Source organism: Anguilla anguilla, chromosome 2 (assembly GCF_013347855.1).
Source record: "Anguilla anguilla isolate fAngAng1 chromosome 2, fAngAng1.pri, whole genome shotgun sequence".
NCBI classification, from domain to species: domain Eukaryota; kingdom Metazoa; phylum Chordata; class Actinopteri; order Anguilliformes; family Anguillidae; genus Anguilla; species Anguilla anguilla.
Genome location: NC_049202.1, coordinates 62456214 through 62473534, shown reverse-complemented (window position 1 = coordinate 62473534; position 17321 = coordinate 62456214). Strand labels below are relative to the sequence as shown.

Here is a 17321-nt window from a genome sequence, read left to right as displayed (position 1 = left end):
TGTGGTGGTGGCACATATGGTAATTATTTTGGCTTCGTGATGCACTTAATTTGCGAAGTCTTAAAACTGCATTTTAAACGAACAAACACGCATATCAGTTACATTAAAAAATCAGAAAGGACTGAATCCAAATTCAAATCCAAAAACGTAATCGGTAAAACTGCTTATACGAGGAGGCGGCTTTAAATTACCATGTCTCTAGCCTCAGTGGCACAGCCTACCTGAAGACAGCACAAACAGTTGATATTCTTTTAACGAAGATTTTACTGTTTATGACCTCTGCTTTATTGTGTGAAGCACGTTGTACTGCAACTTTTGTACAGAATGTGCAATACACATGAAGGCGCTAACAGGTGAACAGGAAGTGTTCGGTTTGGTTTGGAGGGCACATGGTTCAAACACGCACTGCAGTTGTATTTAAATAGCACATTTATCACACCTAAAGTTCTTTACAGCGATGATGGGGGAGACTCTCCTCAACCACCACCAGTGTAGCACCCACCTGGTGATTCCCGGCAGCCATTTTGCGCAAGAACGCTCACCACACATCAGCTGAGCTGGACAGTGAAATAATTGTTTTAAGCCAAATTAACTGGGGGATGATTAGGTGGCATGTTGAGTGAGCCAGGCTGGGAATTTAGCCAGGACACCGGGTAACCCCCTCTTTTCAACGAGCGTCATGGAACCTTCAATGACCACAGAGAGTCAGGGACAGCGGTTTAATGCCCCATCTGAAACATGGCATCTCCTACAGCACAGTGTCCCCATTACTGCACTAGGGCATCAGGGTTTATTTTACCAAAGGGAAGATTGTCCCCCTGCTGGCTCACCATTGTAAGACTAAATGTTCAACTGAAACTACTGAATCTAGTCAATTTCTTCTAATGTTGGTGTCTGAAGCTGGATTATATCTACATCACATTGTAAATAAACGGGTAAAAATAACCAAATAAACCAAAGGTCTCAAAAATTAATTTCTTTTATTTCAACATATTCAATGGCAGTTTATTAATCTTATGCAAAGACAAAAATGAAAACGATATAAAAACAGTAACACCCTATATTGTCCCGCCCATAACAATTACAAAATAGTTTGAAAAGCCTCTTACAAAAATACATTGCATCAAGTCCTATCTTTTCTCGTAACAGAAATAAATAGTTAAACACATCCTGTAAAGGGTCATACCAAAGAAACAAAAGGGCTTATTTAACCTTCCGATTGTCATCATCTTATAGTCCAATGTGTTCATTCAGATTGGATCTGTCCAGCACACCTTTCTGTAGTCGTAGTGACACATCCTTCAGTATTACCAGTTTAAAAATTAAAATAAAAACACAATGAATGCAACACTGATATCAGCAGATTTCAAAAAACTATTAACAAAATATACAGCTCAGATTCCCGCGTGGTCTTTCTCTGGGAGAGATGGCAACACCGTTATGGTCCGAGTCAGACCTTTGGGGACAGCGGGCGCCAGGGTGCGGAGTCTGGATTCTAGGCATGGAGAGCCGTCTCTCTACAGACGCTGCAACGCGTGCTTCCAGCAGCCTCCAGTGGTCCAGGTCAGATGTCATAACCGTTAAAAGAAAGAAAAATAGCGGTGTAACCGATGAGTTCCGATGTGGCGTGTATCTGGAATGACGATGCATTCAAAGACTGGCCGGATGGTTGTGTTAAATGCGTTATGGGCCCGTGTAGAGGGGCTGGATCTGACTGCAGCGCGCTCGTTTTTACAAGCAAAGCTTGAGGAGAGTCCGAATGAAAGCCACGATCCCTTCTGCGGTTCCTCAGGCTGGGAAGCGACGGCAGCAGAATTCTCAACAGGACGGTAGCTGTGCGTTGGGTTCGCATACACAGGAAGTGCAGGCCCGCTTCAGGGGGCAGACGAGTCCCCGCCCTCCGCTGCAGGCCATTGGTGGGAGAAGCGAAGGGGGCGGGCCCATTGATAGCATACGCGTGAATGTGATTAAAAGAGAGGGGTTTAAAAACAGCGAAAGGGGGGGGGGGGGGCGTGGCTGGAGGCAGGGTGGAGCTGGGGAGGGAAGAGCCCAGTGGCAGGGCTGAGGTGGGCGAGAGGGCGGCAGCGCGTCCTGGCCAGACCCCCCCCCAAAACAGCAGGATCCAGGCTCTCCCAGAGGAGCGTTTGGGTGCCACAAGTCAAGTGCTGGGTTTGGAGAGCGACTTACAGTCACTCATTTAAAAAAAAAAAAAAAAAGTGTCTTTATTTCAACATCATAAGACCCGGTTTCAGTGACCTCCCCCCTCCCACTGAGCTGTCGTCACTGGCCCCTCCCCTCGGGGAGAGGGGCGGGCTCCCCGTGTACGCGGAAGCGGTACAGGCAGGTGTACTCCGGGTGGCCCCAGTTAGACAGCACGCGCATCTCAATGATCTGGTAGGGCTGCACACTCTGCACCTGAAACACAGAGGAGCAGCACTGAGCCACACAGCTCACCACCAGCATCAACATAAACACGGCCCTATGAGGCATGCACGTACAAACCAGTAATCAGTACTACGGCACTGGCAAATGGCTGTCAACAAATGTCCCTTCTGTCCTTTTAATGACAGTTCTAACATTGAAAATAGAATCTTTACTATTAACAGACAACAAAGAAAAGGCAAACGTATTATCATAATATTATGCTAATTGTTTAAATCACTTTATGGATCACAATTAAGATGAATCGGTTTTCGGAGCTGATACAAACCTACATTGCAGCCTGCTTAGCTAAAGTCAGCTGCTATCATCAAACAAAGTGTAAGATTATGTAGTGGTCTGGACTTTAGGGCTGCAGTGGTGCAGTGCATTGTGGGTACCGTAATGGGGAAGGTCTGCAGGGAGTCGCCGTCCTCCTGGTAGGTGTACTGACCCAGCACTTCTCCCACCTCCTGGGCCTCATCCTCCAGACCCTGCAGACAGAGAGCAAGGCAGGGTCAGTCAGCACAGCCAGCATCCCACAGTCAGACCCACATTCAGCACAGCCAAGCCCACAGTCAGCACAGCCAAGCCCACAGTCAGACCCACATTCAGCACAGCCAAGCCCACAGTCAGCACAGCCAGATCCATATTCAGCACAGCTAAGCCCACAGTCAGCACAGCCAGATCCATATTCAGCACAGCTAAGCCCACAGTCAGCACAGCCAGATCCATATTCAGCACAGCTAAGCCCACAGTCAGCACAGCCAGACCCACAGTCAGCACAGCCAGATCCATATTCAGCACAGCTAAGCCCACAGTCAGCACAGCCAGCAGCCCACAGTCAGACCCACAGTCAGCAGTCCAGTCAGCACAGCCAAGCCCACAGTCAGCACAGCCAGATCCACATTCAGCACAGCCAGACCCACAGTCAGCACAGCCAGCAGCCTGTTCCTGCTACATTCTCAGCTCTAAGGCTGTGCGTCTGGAGCCGTTCTCTCGCCCCAGTCTCTGGCGGGTGGGTGCGGGATGGGGGGACAGGGCGGGACTTACATAAACGGTGAACTCGCGGGGGGCGCTGCTGATGTTGCCGGTGGGGGACAGGGATTTGGGGATGTGCTCTAGGGAGAAGGCCGTGGGCCGAACCCTCATAGACAGCCGGATCACCAGGTAGCCCTGGGAGCCTTTGAAAGCCCAGCAGTTCCCGGGGTGGACGTCAGGCTGAGGGGGAGGAGGGAGAGAAATAACCATTAAGGACATTCATTAATGCTTCATAACATACAGCACATTCATTCAGTGGAGTAACTTTCCTGCTCTTTGGAGCCTGTAGTAATAATTTTTTTCTGAAGAGAGAGAAAGCCTGTGTGTGTGCGTGTGTGAAGCTGTGCGTGAGATATATGTTTAGACACACACACACACACACACACACACAGGGCACGCTCACCTGTATGACGACGCGGGGTGACTGGGAGAAGTACCAGAGAGGCAGGCCGAAGAGGCTCATTAACGCCGTCTTAGTCTCGAACGTCTCTGAGCAGCGTGTGCTCAGGACACTTCCACCTGCGGGGACACACACACACACACACAAACACACACACACACACACACACTCCTGTCACCTTTGACCCCTCCTTCCCACCACAGGCTGCAGTGCTTCACGTTGCGTTTCTGGTCCTGGCGTGCACTTGACTGAGAGTGTCTGCCTCACAGGGCTACTGACCCCGTCTGCCTACAGGAGCATTAACACCACAAGACCACGCTTTCCACCAGTATATTGCAAGCCCGACGGCCCCCGGGCCTAAGTTGACCCCCTGCCGGGCCTAAGCATTGGGGAATTTTAAAAAAATGTATTTTTAATGTTTTTTAAACTACAGTTACAGTGGGGCGGCTCGGTTGGAAAGCTCCCCAGCAACATCTGCTGGTTAAAACGTGAACGCACTACAGGAAAACAGCAGGTCTGAGATCGGTGTTCTTTATACCCTCATTGTGCGTAGTGACGTTCAACACTTGCCGCTTCCAACTATCACAAGCTAATGTTACCTAGCAAGCCACCATTTCTTATTTAGTAGGCTAACTAACCTTGTTACAAACTGCGTTATCACTTCATCTCGTCGGTAAGTACATTCTTTTTATATTAACTTAAGCTTGTGTAGGTAACGTTAAACTAATAGCATGAATGTAACGTTCGATACATTGTAACATTACATGACTTATTGAAATAACGACTTCACTTGTTTATTAATAACGTTAGCTTGATGCCACTGAAGTGCACGACAACGTGGTCATTTAGCTAACTTAGCTAGCTAAGCTAAACAGTCAGTAACACAGATACATAGATATTTTGTTGTTGTTGAAAATAACCCGTTAATCCAGAGGAATTGCTGAGTTGTCTTAGAATCTGTATCGCAACAGAATGTATCAAGGCTGGCAGCCCGGATCAAATTTGTTGTGACAGCTGCCGTCCAAAACAAACACCTGAGAGAGGCTGCCTGCTTGTGTGCCTCCCCCAAGGCTGTCGTAAAAACATGCCGGCTTCGGAATTAAGCGGAACCTAAACACACGCACGCACGCACGTACAGGAACGCTCACCCTTTCTCTATCTTTCTGTGTTTAAAGTCCTAGAACACCAGCTCCATTTAAACTCCCTCATCCCAGACTACAGCAGCAGTGCAGCCCATAAAGTACTCATGCTGCAGGCTAACAGTGAGCTAGCCTAAGCGCACATGCATGTTCTCTAATCTATTCCTCACTGCCAATGCACTCCTCAGTTCATGGCACTTGGAGGCTAATCATTGACCCTGCCAGTGCTGAATGCTCACTCCTGATGCTGCACTGGCTGCTCTGGTTACGAGCGTCAGCTACAAAACCAAACTGTAAACTGTCATTGTAAACAGAGAGGAAGATAAGGTCCTCTCCTCCACCCCCGGTCTCCACCTGCTCCAGCTCCACAGAGCGACTGGGAGGCAGAGTTATTCCCCAGGCTAAGCAGAGGAGCTGCAGTACCTCCAGACTCCAGGGCGTAGTCCACCAGGCCGGTGCGATCCTGGGAGTAGAGCTCCAGAGCGTTCCTCACGATCAGCTGCACCTGCTGAGAGAGCGAGAGAGAGAGGGAGAGCGAGAGAGAGAGGGAGAGAGAGAGAGAGAGGGAGGGAGAGAGGGAGAGAGAGAGAGAGAGAGATAGAGAGAGAGAGAGAGAGAGAGAGAGAGAGAGAGAGAGAGAGAGAGAGAGAGAGAGAGAGAGAGAGAGAGAGAGGGAGAGAGAGAGAGACAGGGAGAGAGAGGGAGGAGGTGAGAGAGAGAGAGAGAGAGAGAGAGAGAGAGAGAGAGACAGAGAGAGAGAGAGAGAGAGAGAATCAGCTCATCTGACCATTATAAAACAGTGCTCGCTCACTCTCATAAAACATCGGGTGATCAAACCAGAGCTACTCCACAACCAAGAGCGACTTCCTGCAGCTGATCAGCTTATCACTAAACACCTGCTCCTTCCAGCTCACCGTTTAAATCAAGACTTAGAACAAACCTCTTTGCCCCAGCGCTTCCAAATGTCTAATGCAAGTTTAGGATTGCCTTCTTTTTGGTTTGTGTGTGTTCATGTTTGTATACATTGTTTTAAATGTGCATTATAAGTCAAATTTAACTTACTAATTTACTTGCTGTTCATTTGTTCTAAAATTATATCAGCAGTCAGAAATTACAGAAAAAAAGGGTTAAACCATGGAAAGAGAGACTGTACCCATATGCATAAAGCAGCTGAGAATAAATCTAGGATCAGTTCAGCCCTTTGGCTTATAATGGATGAGGTCAGGATAAGAACAGAGAGAACCTGATCTTAGATTAGTGCTGCTACTGTGAGATTGTTTATGAATACGGGCCCTGGCCAGTGTTTCTGACTGAAATAGCGGTGTTTGTATAAACGCTGAGAAGTGCAGCGGAGTGGCCGTACCTCCTCAGACATCCCAGCAGCCCCCACGGCGCTGGCCACGGTGTGGGCGACGGCGTCTGCGTCGGGCGGCTGCCTGCTCTGCTCCAGCTGCAGGGACAGGTTACCCAGGATGCTCCTCTCCAGAGAGGCCAGGGAGGCGCGCAGGTCCGAGCCGCGCGCGAACTGCGCGGACAGCCAGGGCAGCAGAGGCGCCGGCAGCTCTTCCTCCTCCTCCTCCCCCTCCTGCGCAGAGCCGTAGAACAGCGCCCGCAGCTCCTGCTTCACCTGCGCAGACACCTGAGTCGCACGGAGACAGACACGGTCAAAATGGCCGCCAGAGAGCGCACTCTCAAACAGTCATATGTCATATAAATTAATAAAGCCTTTACAAGTCGTCCGTTTCCTTGCAGAGAAAAAGAAAATAAGCTCATGTACTTGTTGCCGCACACAGACAAACCTGGGGACTGGTTTACATTTTAAAAACTTTATTTAATTAATTCCCCAGAAAAGTCAAATGATTTAAAGTGCTGAATTCTCTATTAATGCAAAAAAGTGCCAGTACCAAAATACCCCGGTGTGCCCCAAAAAGGTGTGACTTTGCAAGAGAGAAAAGGAGGGTATTGTCAAACGGTGAAAGAGGAAAGAGTGTAGGCACTAATGAAGGCAAGTATCAAGGATGCCAAGAGGGGGCATCAGTGTACAGGGACAAAGATGCAGAGAGAGAGAGAGAGAGAGAGAGGGAGCCCCAGAGAGAGACACACACACACCCCCCCTCACCGTGTCGTGGAGGCTGTCCAGCTGGTCACACCGTCCCTGGCAGCCAATCACGCCCTGCAGGTCCTGCCTGATGCGGGCAAGCTCCGCCTCCAGCCTCTGCACCTGCCCCAGCAGGGCGCTGTGGGTCTCGCTGTCCATGCCCACACTGAGGAGAGGGGGAAACACAGTGTCCAATAATGATAATAACAATAATGTCCACCCCCACACTGAGGAGGGGGGAGACACAGTGTCCAATAATGATAATAACAATAATGTCCACCCCCACACTGAGGAGGGGGGAGACACAGTGTCCAATAATGATAATAACAATAATGTCCACCCCCACACTGAGGAGAGGGGGAAACAGTGTCCAATAATAATAATAACAATAATGTCCACCCCCACACTGAGGAGGGGGGAGACACAGTGTCCAATAATAATAATAACAATAATGTCCACCCCCACACTGAGGAGGGGGGAGACACAGTGTCCAATAATAATAATAACAATAATGTCCACCCCCACACTGAGGAGGGGGGAAACACAGTGTCCAATAATAATAATAACAATAATGTCCACCCCCACACTGAGGAGGGGGGAAACACAGTGTCCAATAATAATAATAACAATAATGTCCACCCCCACACTGAGGAGGGGGGAGACACAGTGTCCAATAATAATAATAACAATAATGTCCACCCCCACACTGAGGAGAGGGGGAAACAGTGTCCAATAATAATAATAACAATAATGTCCACCCCCACACTGAGGAGGGGGGAGACACAGTGTCCAATAATAATAATAACAATAATGTACACCCCCACACTGAGGAGAGGGGGAAACACAGTGTCCAATAATAATAATAACAATAATGTCCACCCCCACACTGAGGAGGGGGGAAACACAGTGTCCAATAATAATAATAACAATAATGTCCACCCCCACACTGAGGAGGGGGGAGACACAGTGTCCAATAATAATAATAACAATAATGTCCACCCCCACACTGAGGAGAGGGGGAAACAGTGTCCAATAATAATAATAACAATAATGTCCACCCCCACACTGAGGAGGGGGGAGACACAGTGTCCAATAATAATAATAACAATAATGTCCACCCCCACACTGAGGAGGGGGGAAACACAGTGTCCAATAATAATAATAACAATAATGTCCACCCCCACACTGAGGAGGGGGGAAACACAGTGTCCAATAATAATAATAACAATAATGTCCACCCCCACACTGAGGAGGGGGGAGACACAGTGTCCAATAATAATAATAACAATAATGTCCACCCCCACACTGAGGAGAGGGGGAAACAGTGTCCAATAATAATAATAACAATAATGTCCACCCCCACACAGAGGAGGGGGGAGACACAGTGTCCAATAATAATAATAACAATAATGTACACCCCCACACTGAGGAGAGGGGGAAACACAGTGTCCAATAAAAATAATAACAATAATGTACACCCCCACACTGAGGAGGGGGGAGACACAGTGTCCAATAATAATAATAACAATAATGTACACCCCCACACTGAGGAGGGGGGAGACACAGTGTCCAATAATAATAATAACAATAATGTCCACCCCCACACTGAGGAGGGGGGAAACACAGTGTCCAATAATAATAATAATAACAATAATGTCCACCCCCACACTGAGGAGGGGGAAACACAGTGTCCAATAATAATAATAACAATAATGTCCACCCCCACACTGAGGAGAGGGGGAAACACAGTGTCCAATAATAATAATAACAATAATGTCCACCCCCACACTGAGGAGGGGGGAGACACAGTGTCCAATAATAATAATAACAATAATGTCCACCCCCACACTGAGGAGGGGGGAGACACAGTGTCCAATAATAATAATAACAATAATGTCCACCCCCACACTGAGGAGGGGGGAAACACAGTGTCCAATAATAATAATAACAATAATGTCCACCCCCACACTGAGGAGAGGGGAGACAGTGTCCAACAATAATAGAGACACAGTGTCCAATAATAATAATGTCCACACCCACACTGAGGAGAGGGGAGAAACAGTGTCCAATAATTATGGTATTAATAATAATATGAACAATAATAATATCTATTTGTATAGCTCCTGATTGTACAAAAAACTGAAAGAAACAAAATTTAAAAACAACTAAACAATAAAAATAGCAAAGATTACAAAGACAATAAGCCAAATTACACAAGTGATGCCAAACAGAACAGTGGCAACAGACAGAAACTCGAGTTAATATTCACTCTCTGCAACACTGACATGCATGTCAGATGGCCTGAGAGAACGTGTGTGGTAAGATCAGCACTCTTTGTGAGATCAGCACTCCTCCTGAGATCCCCTCCCAAACAGAGAGAGAGCACGCTGACCGCAGGGGAACAGCACTCACGCTGACCGCAGGGGAACAGCACTCACACTGACCGCAGGGGAACAGCACTCACGCTGACCGCAGGGGAACAGCACTCACGCTGACCGCAGGGGAACAGCACTCACGCTGACCGCAGGGGAACAGCACTCACACTGACCGCAGGGGAACAGCACTCACACTGACCGCAGGGGAACAGCACTCACACTGACCGAAGGGGAACAGCACTCACACTGACCGCAGGGGAACAGCACTCACACTGACCGCAGGGGAACAGCACTCACGCTGACCGCAGGGGAACAGCACTCACACTGACCGCAGGGGAACAGCACTCACGCTGACCGCAGGGGAACAGCACTCACGCTGACCGCAGGGGAACAGCACTCACACTGACCGCAGGGGAACAGCACTCACACTGACCGAAGGGGAACAGCACTCACACTGACCGCAGGGGAACAGCACTCACACTGACCGAAGGGGAACAGCACTCACACTGACCGCAGGGGAACAGCACTCACACTGACCGCAGGGGAACAGCACTCACACTGACCGCAGGGGAACAGCACTCACGCTGACCGAAGGGGAACAGCACTCACACTGACCGCAGGGGAACAGCACTCACACTGACCGCAGGGGAACAGCACTCACACTGACCGCAGGGGAACAGCACTCACACTGACCGAAGGGGAACAGCACTCACACTGACCGCAGGGGAACAGCACTCACACTGACCGCAGGGGAACAGCACTCACACTGACCGCAGGGGAACAGCACTCACACTGACCGCAGGGGAACAGCACTCACACTGACCTCACTGGAGCTGCTGCTGTGGCCGTCTCTGGTCTCTGCTGCAGGTCCTGAGAAAAAGAAGCAGTGAATGATCAGTGAGCAGCGTGCTGTTTAGAGGAGGCCACACAAGCATGCAGAGGCACACCGAGCGCACTGAGCATGTGCAGTGTCCAGCACAGCACAGCACAGCACAGCACAGCGCAGCCTCTCTGCTCACTCAGGCTCCAGTGCCTTCTTATGTGCGTGTGCGTATGCGTGTGGGTGTCTGTGCGTGTTTGTGTGTGTGTGCATGGGTGTGTGTGTGTGTTTGCGTGTGTGTGCGTGTTGTGTGTGGGTGTTGTGCGTGTGTGTGTGTGTGTGTGTGTGTGTGTGTGTGCGTGTTGTGCGTGTGTGTGTGTGTGTGTGCAGGTGTCTGTCCTTCAGTGTTCAGGGTCTGCTGGTACCTCAGTCTTGGCCGTCAGCGCCTGCAGCAGCGTCTCCATCTCAGCCAATCGGGACTCATGACTCTGCTGCTGCAGCGCGTACTGCTGCTGGGCCTGCATCGACAGACGGACGGACAGACAGAGAGACAGGAAGCGGGAGGGGTGGAAAGAGGGGGCATGAAGAGGGGAAAACACAGTAAGGGGTTATCAGCTTAATGACAGATGGGCTAAGGCAAACACAAACACAGCATCAGAGAATGCAATGAGCGCACCCACACATTCAGCACTGATTCTGGGCTGGATGTGCATCGCAGAAAGAACATAATCCCTCACATGTTGTAACTTTTGAAATTTCTTGGTGGTGCAGCAAAAAAAAAAAAGAAAAAAAGGTTTTGACCAGGTGGATTATCCTCAGGTGTGGGATATCACTTCCCAGTACATGCCAAGGCAAGTCCCTGAATTCTGTGGGTTCCCTCCTCTGAAAACAACACCGTTTCATTGGAATCCACTTAAAGGGATAGTCCAACTTCTTGGGAAATTCACTTCTGGGAAATGAAGCCCTAGTCATGTTTACAGTTCCATCACTTCACTTAGCAAAGCCAGCGTTGCTTCTGTCTGCAGCCTGCAGATACTGTCTATTATTTTTGTACTGGAAACACAGCGATGAAACTGCTGTCAATCTTATCATGGGTAAGATAGTCAAAAAGTCGGACAGTCCATTTAAGTGTTTAATGCTGAACCACACACCCCTCACCTCTACTCTAACCCCAGCAGTCTCACCTCCTCCTCCCTCACACTCCACCATAACGCCAGCAGTCTCACCTCCTCCACCCTAACCCCAACATTGTCTCACCTCCTCCCCCCTCTCCTCCACCCTAACCCCAGCAGTGTCTCACCTCCTCCCCCTCTCCTCCACCCTAACCCCAGCAGTCTCACCTCCTCCTCCTTCTCCTCCACCCTAACCCCAGCAGTGTCTCACCTCCTCCCCCCTCTCCTCCACCCTAACCCCAGCAGTCTCACCTCCTCCTCCTTCTCCTCCACCCTAACCCCAGCAGTGTCTCACCTCCTCCCCCCTCTCCTCCACCCTAACCCCAGCAGTGTCTCACCTCCTCCCCCCTCTCCTCCACCCTAACCCCAGCAGTCTCACCTCCTCCTCCTTCTCCTCCACCCTAACCCCAGCAGTGTCTCACCTCCTCCCCCCTCTCCTCCACCCTAACCCCAGCAGTCTCACCTCCTCCTCCTTCTCCTCCACCCTAACCCCAGCAGTGTCTCACCTCCTCCCCCCTCTCCTCCACCCTAACCCCAGCAGTGTCTCACCTCCTCCCCCCTCTCCTCCACCCTAACCCCAGCAGTCTCACCTCCTCCCCCCTCTCCTCCACCCTAACCCCAGCAGTGTCTCACCTCCTCCCCCCTCTCCTCCACCCTAACCCCAGCAGTCTCACCTCCTCCTCCCTCTCCTCCACCCTAACCCCAGCATTGTCTCACCTCCTCCTCCCTCTCCTCGCCCTGCTCCAGCTCGCTGCTCAGCAGGCCCAGCCGCTGGTCCAGGAGGCCCGACACCCACAGGCCCAGGCTCTCCCTGTCCGTCTGCATGTCCAGCTGCTCCCGCAGGGAGGCGTAGAGCCCCAGCACCTCCCCGTGCTGCTCCTCCTGCAGCCGGGCCCCGCCCCGCACCGCCTCCCAAAGTCGGGCGAGGCTCTGCTCCAGCCGGGAAAGCCGCTCTGCGTCCACCGAGACCGCCACGCCCACCTGCTGGGTCAGACCATCAAACAGTCAGACTGACTGACAGACAGACTGAGGGACAGGAACACAGATACATACACTGTGGGGTGGGGTGTGGGGCCTCTGCCTGTGAGGGAGGGGGGTGGGGCCCATACCTGTGGGGGCGGGGGGTGGGGTGTGGGGCCCATACCTGTAGGGGAGGGAGGTGGGGTGTGGGGCCTCTGCCTGTGAGGGAGGGGGGTGGGGTGTGGGGCCCATACCTGTGGGGGAGGGGGGTGGGGTGTGGGGCCCGTACCTGTGGGGGAGCAGCGGTGAAGTGTGCGTTCCCTGCCTGTGAGGCAGTTGGTGGTAGAGCGGTGGTGGGGTGAGTCAGCTCCTCCAGCGCTGCAGAGGGCGCTGTGGGCCCAGCCCAGGGTAGGTGCGAGGCCGTGCTCCAGGCCGTCAGGTTGACGACGGGCAGGTAGGCCAGCATGGAGGCCGGACACCAGAACCACACACCTGAGAGGAGAGGAGCCAGACACAGAGCCCCATTACAGCAGGAGAGCACAGTGCAACTGGGGTATGTACAACTGTGTGTGTGTGTGTGTGCGTGTGTGTGTGTGTGTGCGTGAGTGTGCGTGTGCATGTGTGCGTGCGTGAGTGTGTGTGTGTGATCACTCACCCAGAAGTAGGAGCAACGGGAGCAGGAACAGCAGCAGTTTGCAGAGTTTGGGCAGAACTCTGAAAAACACACACACACATCTCTTTCATTATTCTCCCACTCCCAAATTCAGCAAAGAGCGCGTTTCATAAGCAAGCCCGACCGCCCCGAGGAGCGCGAGCGGGCGCATAAATCACAATCAGCGTTAGCGCCACAAACAATAAATAATTCAGATACACTTCCATCGTGCGATAACAATCACAGGGCCTACCGATCCCACGGTAAATCTCATCAGGGAAACGGTCAGACTGGTTTACTAAGTGACGAGAAGAATTCCTTACTCCTTTGCAATAAAAAAAAAAGCAATAAAAGAGGAAAAACAGCGCTGTTTTCAAAGGCTCCATTAATATTTAACTGCTCAGAGAGAGCGCTTGAGATTTCAGATCAGTAAAGCTGTCTGGACATTGTGCTATAAGCTCAACACCATAAAGCACCTATTCAGCACAGTCCAATCACAATGCAAGGAGGCCCAGGCACGCACTAACCAACCATTTGTTCTCAGTCGAGCCCACTTGACAGCACAGAGCGTCTCCTTAGTTTGTCCAGAGATTCAAAAACTCTCAAACTCAAAAACAAATATTATTAACTGAAAATGAAAAGACGCAAGCAGAGATTCAGAGGGATTAATGCTGCAGACAACTCAGCATTTCACTCGCAAAACATCTTTCATAAAAAGGTCATAATTTAGAGTATGTGTAATTACACACATACACAATTAAACGCCAGTCTAACTGAGCACAACCTGTGCAAGCAGTGGTCTGCAAGAAGCCGTCCTCCTCTCAGTCACAAAGCTCATAACCTGTGACTCTGCGCAGGGTTCAAAGTTCACGGGGGTCGCCGCGCTGGGGGTCTCACCGGGTCAGGATGAAGACGTTGAGCAGGGACGCCAGGGTGACCAGCTGGTACCAGGCGGTGCCCAGCCACCAGAAGGCTCCGGTGACAGCTTTACCTGCGCAGGGGAAACACAGAGGGGAGAGAGAGAGAGAGAGAGAGTGAGTGAGCGGGAGCACGCAGGAGCATCCAGGGAGAGGAGGAGGAGGGGAGAGAGAGCAGTCCACACGAGGGGCTACGCATGCAGGTCTCCCCTAAAACAGAGGGGCAGAGGTTAGAGGGTTTGCACCGCACCTGGGGACGGAAGAACACAGGTAAAACTACTATGTTAGTCAGGAAAAACAGGCATTGAGAAAACTATGGCACAAAGACAGGTTTATCAGGCTTTATCCTAACTAAAGGGATTATGGGAAAAGAGCACTCAGCACAGACCTACGAGGAACAGGGATGGAGAGCTTTAGGACAGGCAAGCAGTTAGTTAGGGAAGGCTTTTACGTTTTTATATTTTAAAAGAACACAGCCCCGATCCCTTAGATCTCCCAGTATCCCCCACAGAGTCTATCCAGATCTCTTCAGTACGGTCGAGGGGTTGGTTTAAATCTGTGTGTGGGGGGGCGTAAGAGGGACCGGAGCCAAGCGGAGGGGCGGCCGCGTGCCGATTCCAGAACCCACCTCGTACCGCGGGACGGGAGGGGGAGGGGCTGGACCAGCAGCAGTGGGGATCAGAGGAAGAGCAGCAGCAGCAGAACTTCTACATGGCAAACATGCCCGCCTGCCCCACCCACTGGGGCCCCACCCCTCAGAAACTCCGCCCCCACAGAGTTAGTGCAACCGAGTATCTACAGGCCTACTGACAGAGGCTGCTAGAGAGGGACACATAGGGACACTAGTGAACACGAAGTGGGGGGGAGAGGGAATTTTGGGGTCACACCCTCAGCTGGAGGGGATATTACTGACTGGAGAGTGGGGAGCAGGATACAGGGGGGTACTAGTAAACTGGGGCTGTGGGTTTTGGGGTCACACAGCGAGCAGGACAGAGAGGACCTTAGCGAAGAGGGAACGGACATTTTGGGGGTTTCGACGCGGGGTAGGGAATGACCTGGAGACGCGGCGGCCGCCTGCAGGACAGACAGCAGCGAGGAGGCCGCAGACCAGCCCGCCAATCCCAGCGCTGGACCCGCCCGCAGCACAGAGGCACCTGGAGACCAGCGCAGGCCACAACAGCAACACAACACAGTTACCGCCAAAGGGCCCAACACCCACCTGCGCTAAGCACACAGGAAGCACTGCAGTGGTCCTCCATCACTGAGGAAATGACATCATCAGAGCGCTTCACTTTGCCCTACAACAGGATATCAAACCCGCGATACCCACTGGCATCACCACTTAAATCTTTCATTTCAGTCACTGCTTGGCTATAAGTGAGGACAGACACATGCAAAGTGCACCGGACTCCACCTCAGCCAACCTAAAGCTCCACCAAACTGGCCACGCCCACAACTCACACAACAGCACCCTGGGAAATGCAGTACGCTACTGGAAGACCAGCGGGAAACCCGCCGGCGTGGACAGCGAGGGAGCTCTTGAGCACACGCAGTAGGGCAGCGTAAAAGAAGGTAACCTGCGAAAGCAAGGGCGCCCCACAGCGCCCCCATCAGGCGGCCTGCCCTGGAGGACCGCGCCCGCACCGCCAGGGTCTCCTGGTGCTGCTTCCCTTTGCAGTCGTCACCTGGGGGCCGCAGCGGCAGGAGAGGAGGAAACAGGAGAAAAGACGCGCACGTCAACAGATTTCATTAATGCGCAGATTACAATTAAATCAAACTGAAGTGGCACTGGGAGAAAACTGCTGATGCAGGGCCCTGTTACTCAAATCACGGTTTTCGGCGGCCAAGACCTGCTGGTTTTCCACCCTCCCTCTACCTGGGAGTCAGGTGTGAAGATACGTCTGGCCAATCAGTAGCACGGACTGTTCAGTTACTTAACTGGGAGGAAAGAAAACCAGGACCGGATTTGGACTCAAGGGCCAGATCTGAGTATCCATGAAGTAGGGTGTAAAGTGAAGGGGGGAAAAAAAAAATGGGGGGGGGGGGGGGGGAAATCAGCCTCTGCCTCTCCCTTTCTCCTTCAGAGCACAGTTATGTCTGTATAACTTCCTGTCTGACCTGCTTTTCTTTCCCAACTTCCTGTGATGGAAGGAATTTTACATCTTCATTGTACCACATCTACGAGTGCAGTGAGTCAGAAGAGCACTGCTGCCAAACACTCCCATAAAGGCTCCTAGGTGTGGGGCTGCCCCATGCTGGCTCTGAACAGCTTTCACTCACGCCTGGTCTTCAGCAAATCTCACGCAGGGCATTAGCGGCAGTGAGCATGACGCTAAGCTCCGCTCCCTCTTCATTAAAAAACGCCCTGAATCGGCCTGAACGCTGACCCCAACAGAGCTTTCACACCAGGGCACAGGACCCAGCAGCTGTATAACCCAGCAGAGCTTTCACACCAGGGCACAGGACCCAGCAGTCATATAACCCAGCAGAGCTTTCACACCAGGGCACAGGACCCAGCAGTCATATAACCCAGCAGAGCTTTCACACCAGGGCACAGGACCCAGCAGTCATATAACCCAGCAGAGCTTTCACACCAGGGCACAGGACCCAGCAGTCATATAACCCAGGCCTCTTTAAACGGATCCAACAACAGCCCAACATTACAAGAGAAACTCTTCCGCTGCATCCGACAAAAATCAGGACTGCTATCACAGAGTCAGTTATCACAGCTGTCCCACTGAATGAATGCTGGCTGTAAAAGAGTAAATCAGAGCAAGATAACTACAAGCATAAGGCCAGTGCTTCTCCCTGGTGTGTGTGTCTGTCTGTGTGTCAGTGAGTACATGAGCGAGTCGGTGTACATGTATGATTGTATAAGAGCGTGCATTTGTGCGTGTGTGTGAGCATAAGTGCGTCTGATGAGTGCGTGTGTATATGGTAAATGGTAAATTTTATCCAAAGCGCTTTACAATTGATGCCTCTCATTCGCCAGAGCAGTTGGGGGTTAGGTGTCTTGCTCAAGGACACTTCGACACGCCCAGGGCAGGGTTTCAACCGGCAACCCTCCGACTGCCAGACAATCAGTCTTACCTCCTGAGCTATGTATATGTGTGTGTGCATGCGTGCGAGTACATGCCGTGTGTGTGTGAGCGCATAACTGCATCTGTGTGGGTGTGTATGAGTACGCAAGTGTATCTGAGAATATGAGTGAGCGTGTTTGTGTGTGTGTGTGTGTGTGAGCGCATAAGTGCATCTGTGTGGGTGTGTATGAGTACGCAAGTGTACCTGAGAATATGAGCGAGCGTGTGTGTGTGTGTGTGTGTGTGTGT

At 51.4% G+C, this 17321-nt stretch overlaps 1 protein-coding gene across 16 annotated transcripts in view; it reads right to left on the bottom strand.

Moving 5' to 3' along the window:
• Positions 1–961: 961 nt before the first annotated feature.
• The window catches only part of LOC118220711 (SUN domain-containing protein 1-like), a 38609-nt gene continuing 22249 nt past the window's right edge, over positions 962–17321 (bottom strand). For 9 of the 16 annotated variants that reach the window (XM_035404823.1, XM_035404831.1, XM_035404830.1 and 6 more), the window contains 15 exons: positions 15570–15677; positions 15048–15146; positions 13973–14066; positions 13079–13137; positions 12713–12915; positions 12181–12447; positions 10717–10809; positions 10295–10341; positions 7118–7262; positions 6362–6637; positions 5422–5506; positions 3863–3978; positions 3472–3639; positions 2820–2912; positions 962–2415 (listed from right to left, as the gene is read on the bottom strand). In XM_035404823.1, the coding sequence (XP_035260714.1) occupies positions 2281–2415; positions 2820–2912; positions 3472–3639; positions 3863–3978; positions 5422–5506; positions 6362–6637; positions 7118–7262; positions 10295–10341; positions 10717–10809; positions 12181–12447; positions 12713–12915; positions 13079–13137; positions 13973–14066; positions 15048–15146; positions 15570–15677 (1988 nt within the window). In that variant the 3' untranslated portion in view covers positions 962–2280. The remainder of the gene's footprint in view (positions 2416–2819; positions 2913–3471; positions 3640–3862; positions 3979–5421; positions 5507–6361; positions 6638–7117; positions 7263–10294; positions 10342–10716; positions 10810–12180; positions 12448–12712; positions 12916–13078; positions 13138–13972; positions 14067–15047; positions 15147–15569; positions 15678–17321) is intronic. The other 7 variants (XM_035404832.1, XM_035404837.1, XM_035404838.1 and 4 more) reach the window with 4 other exon arrangements.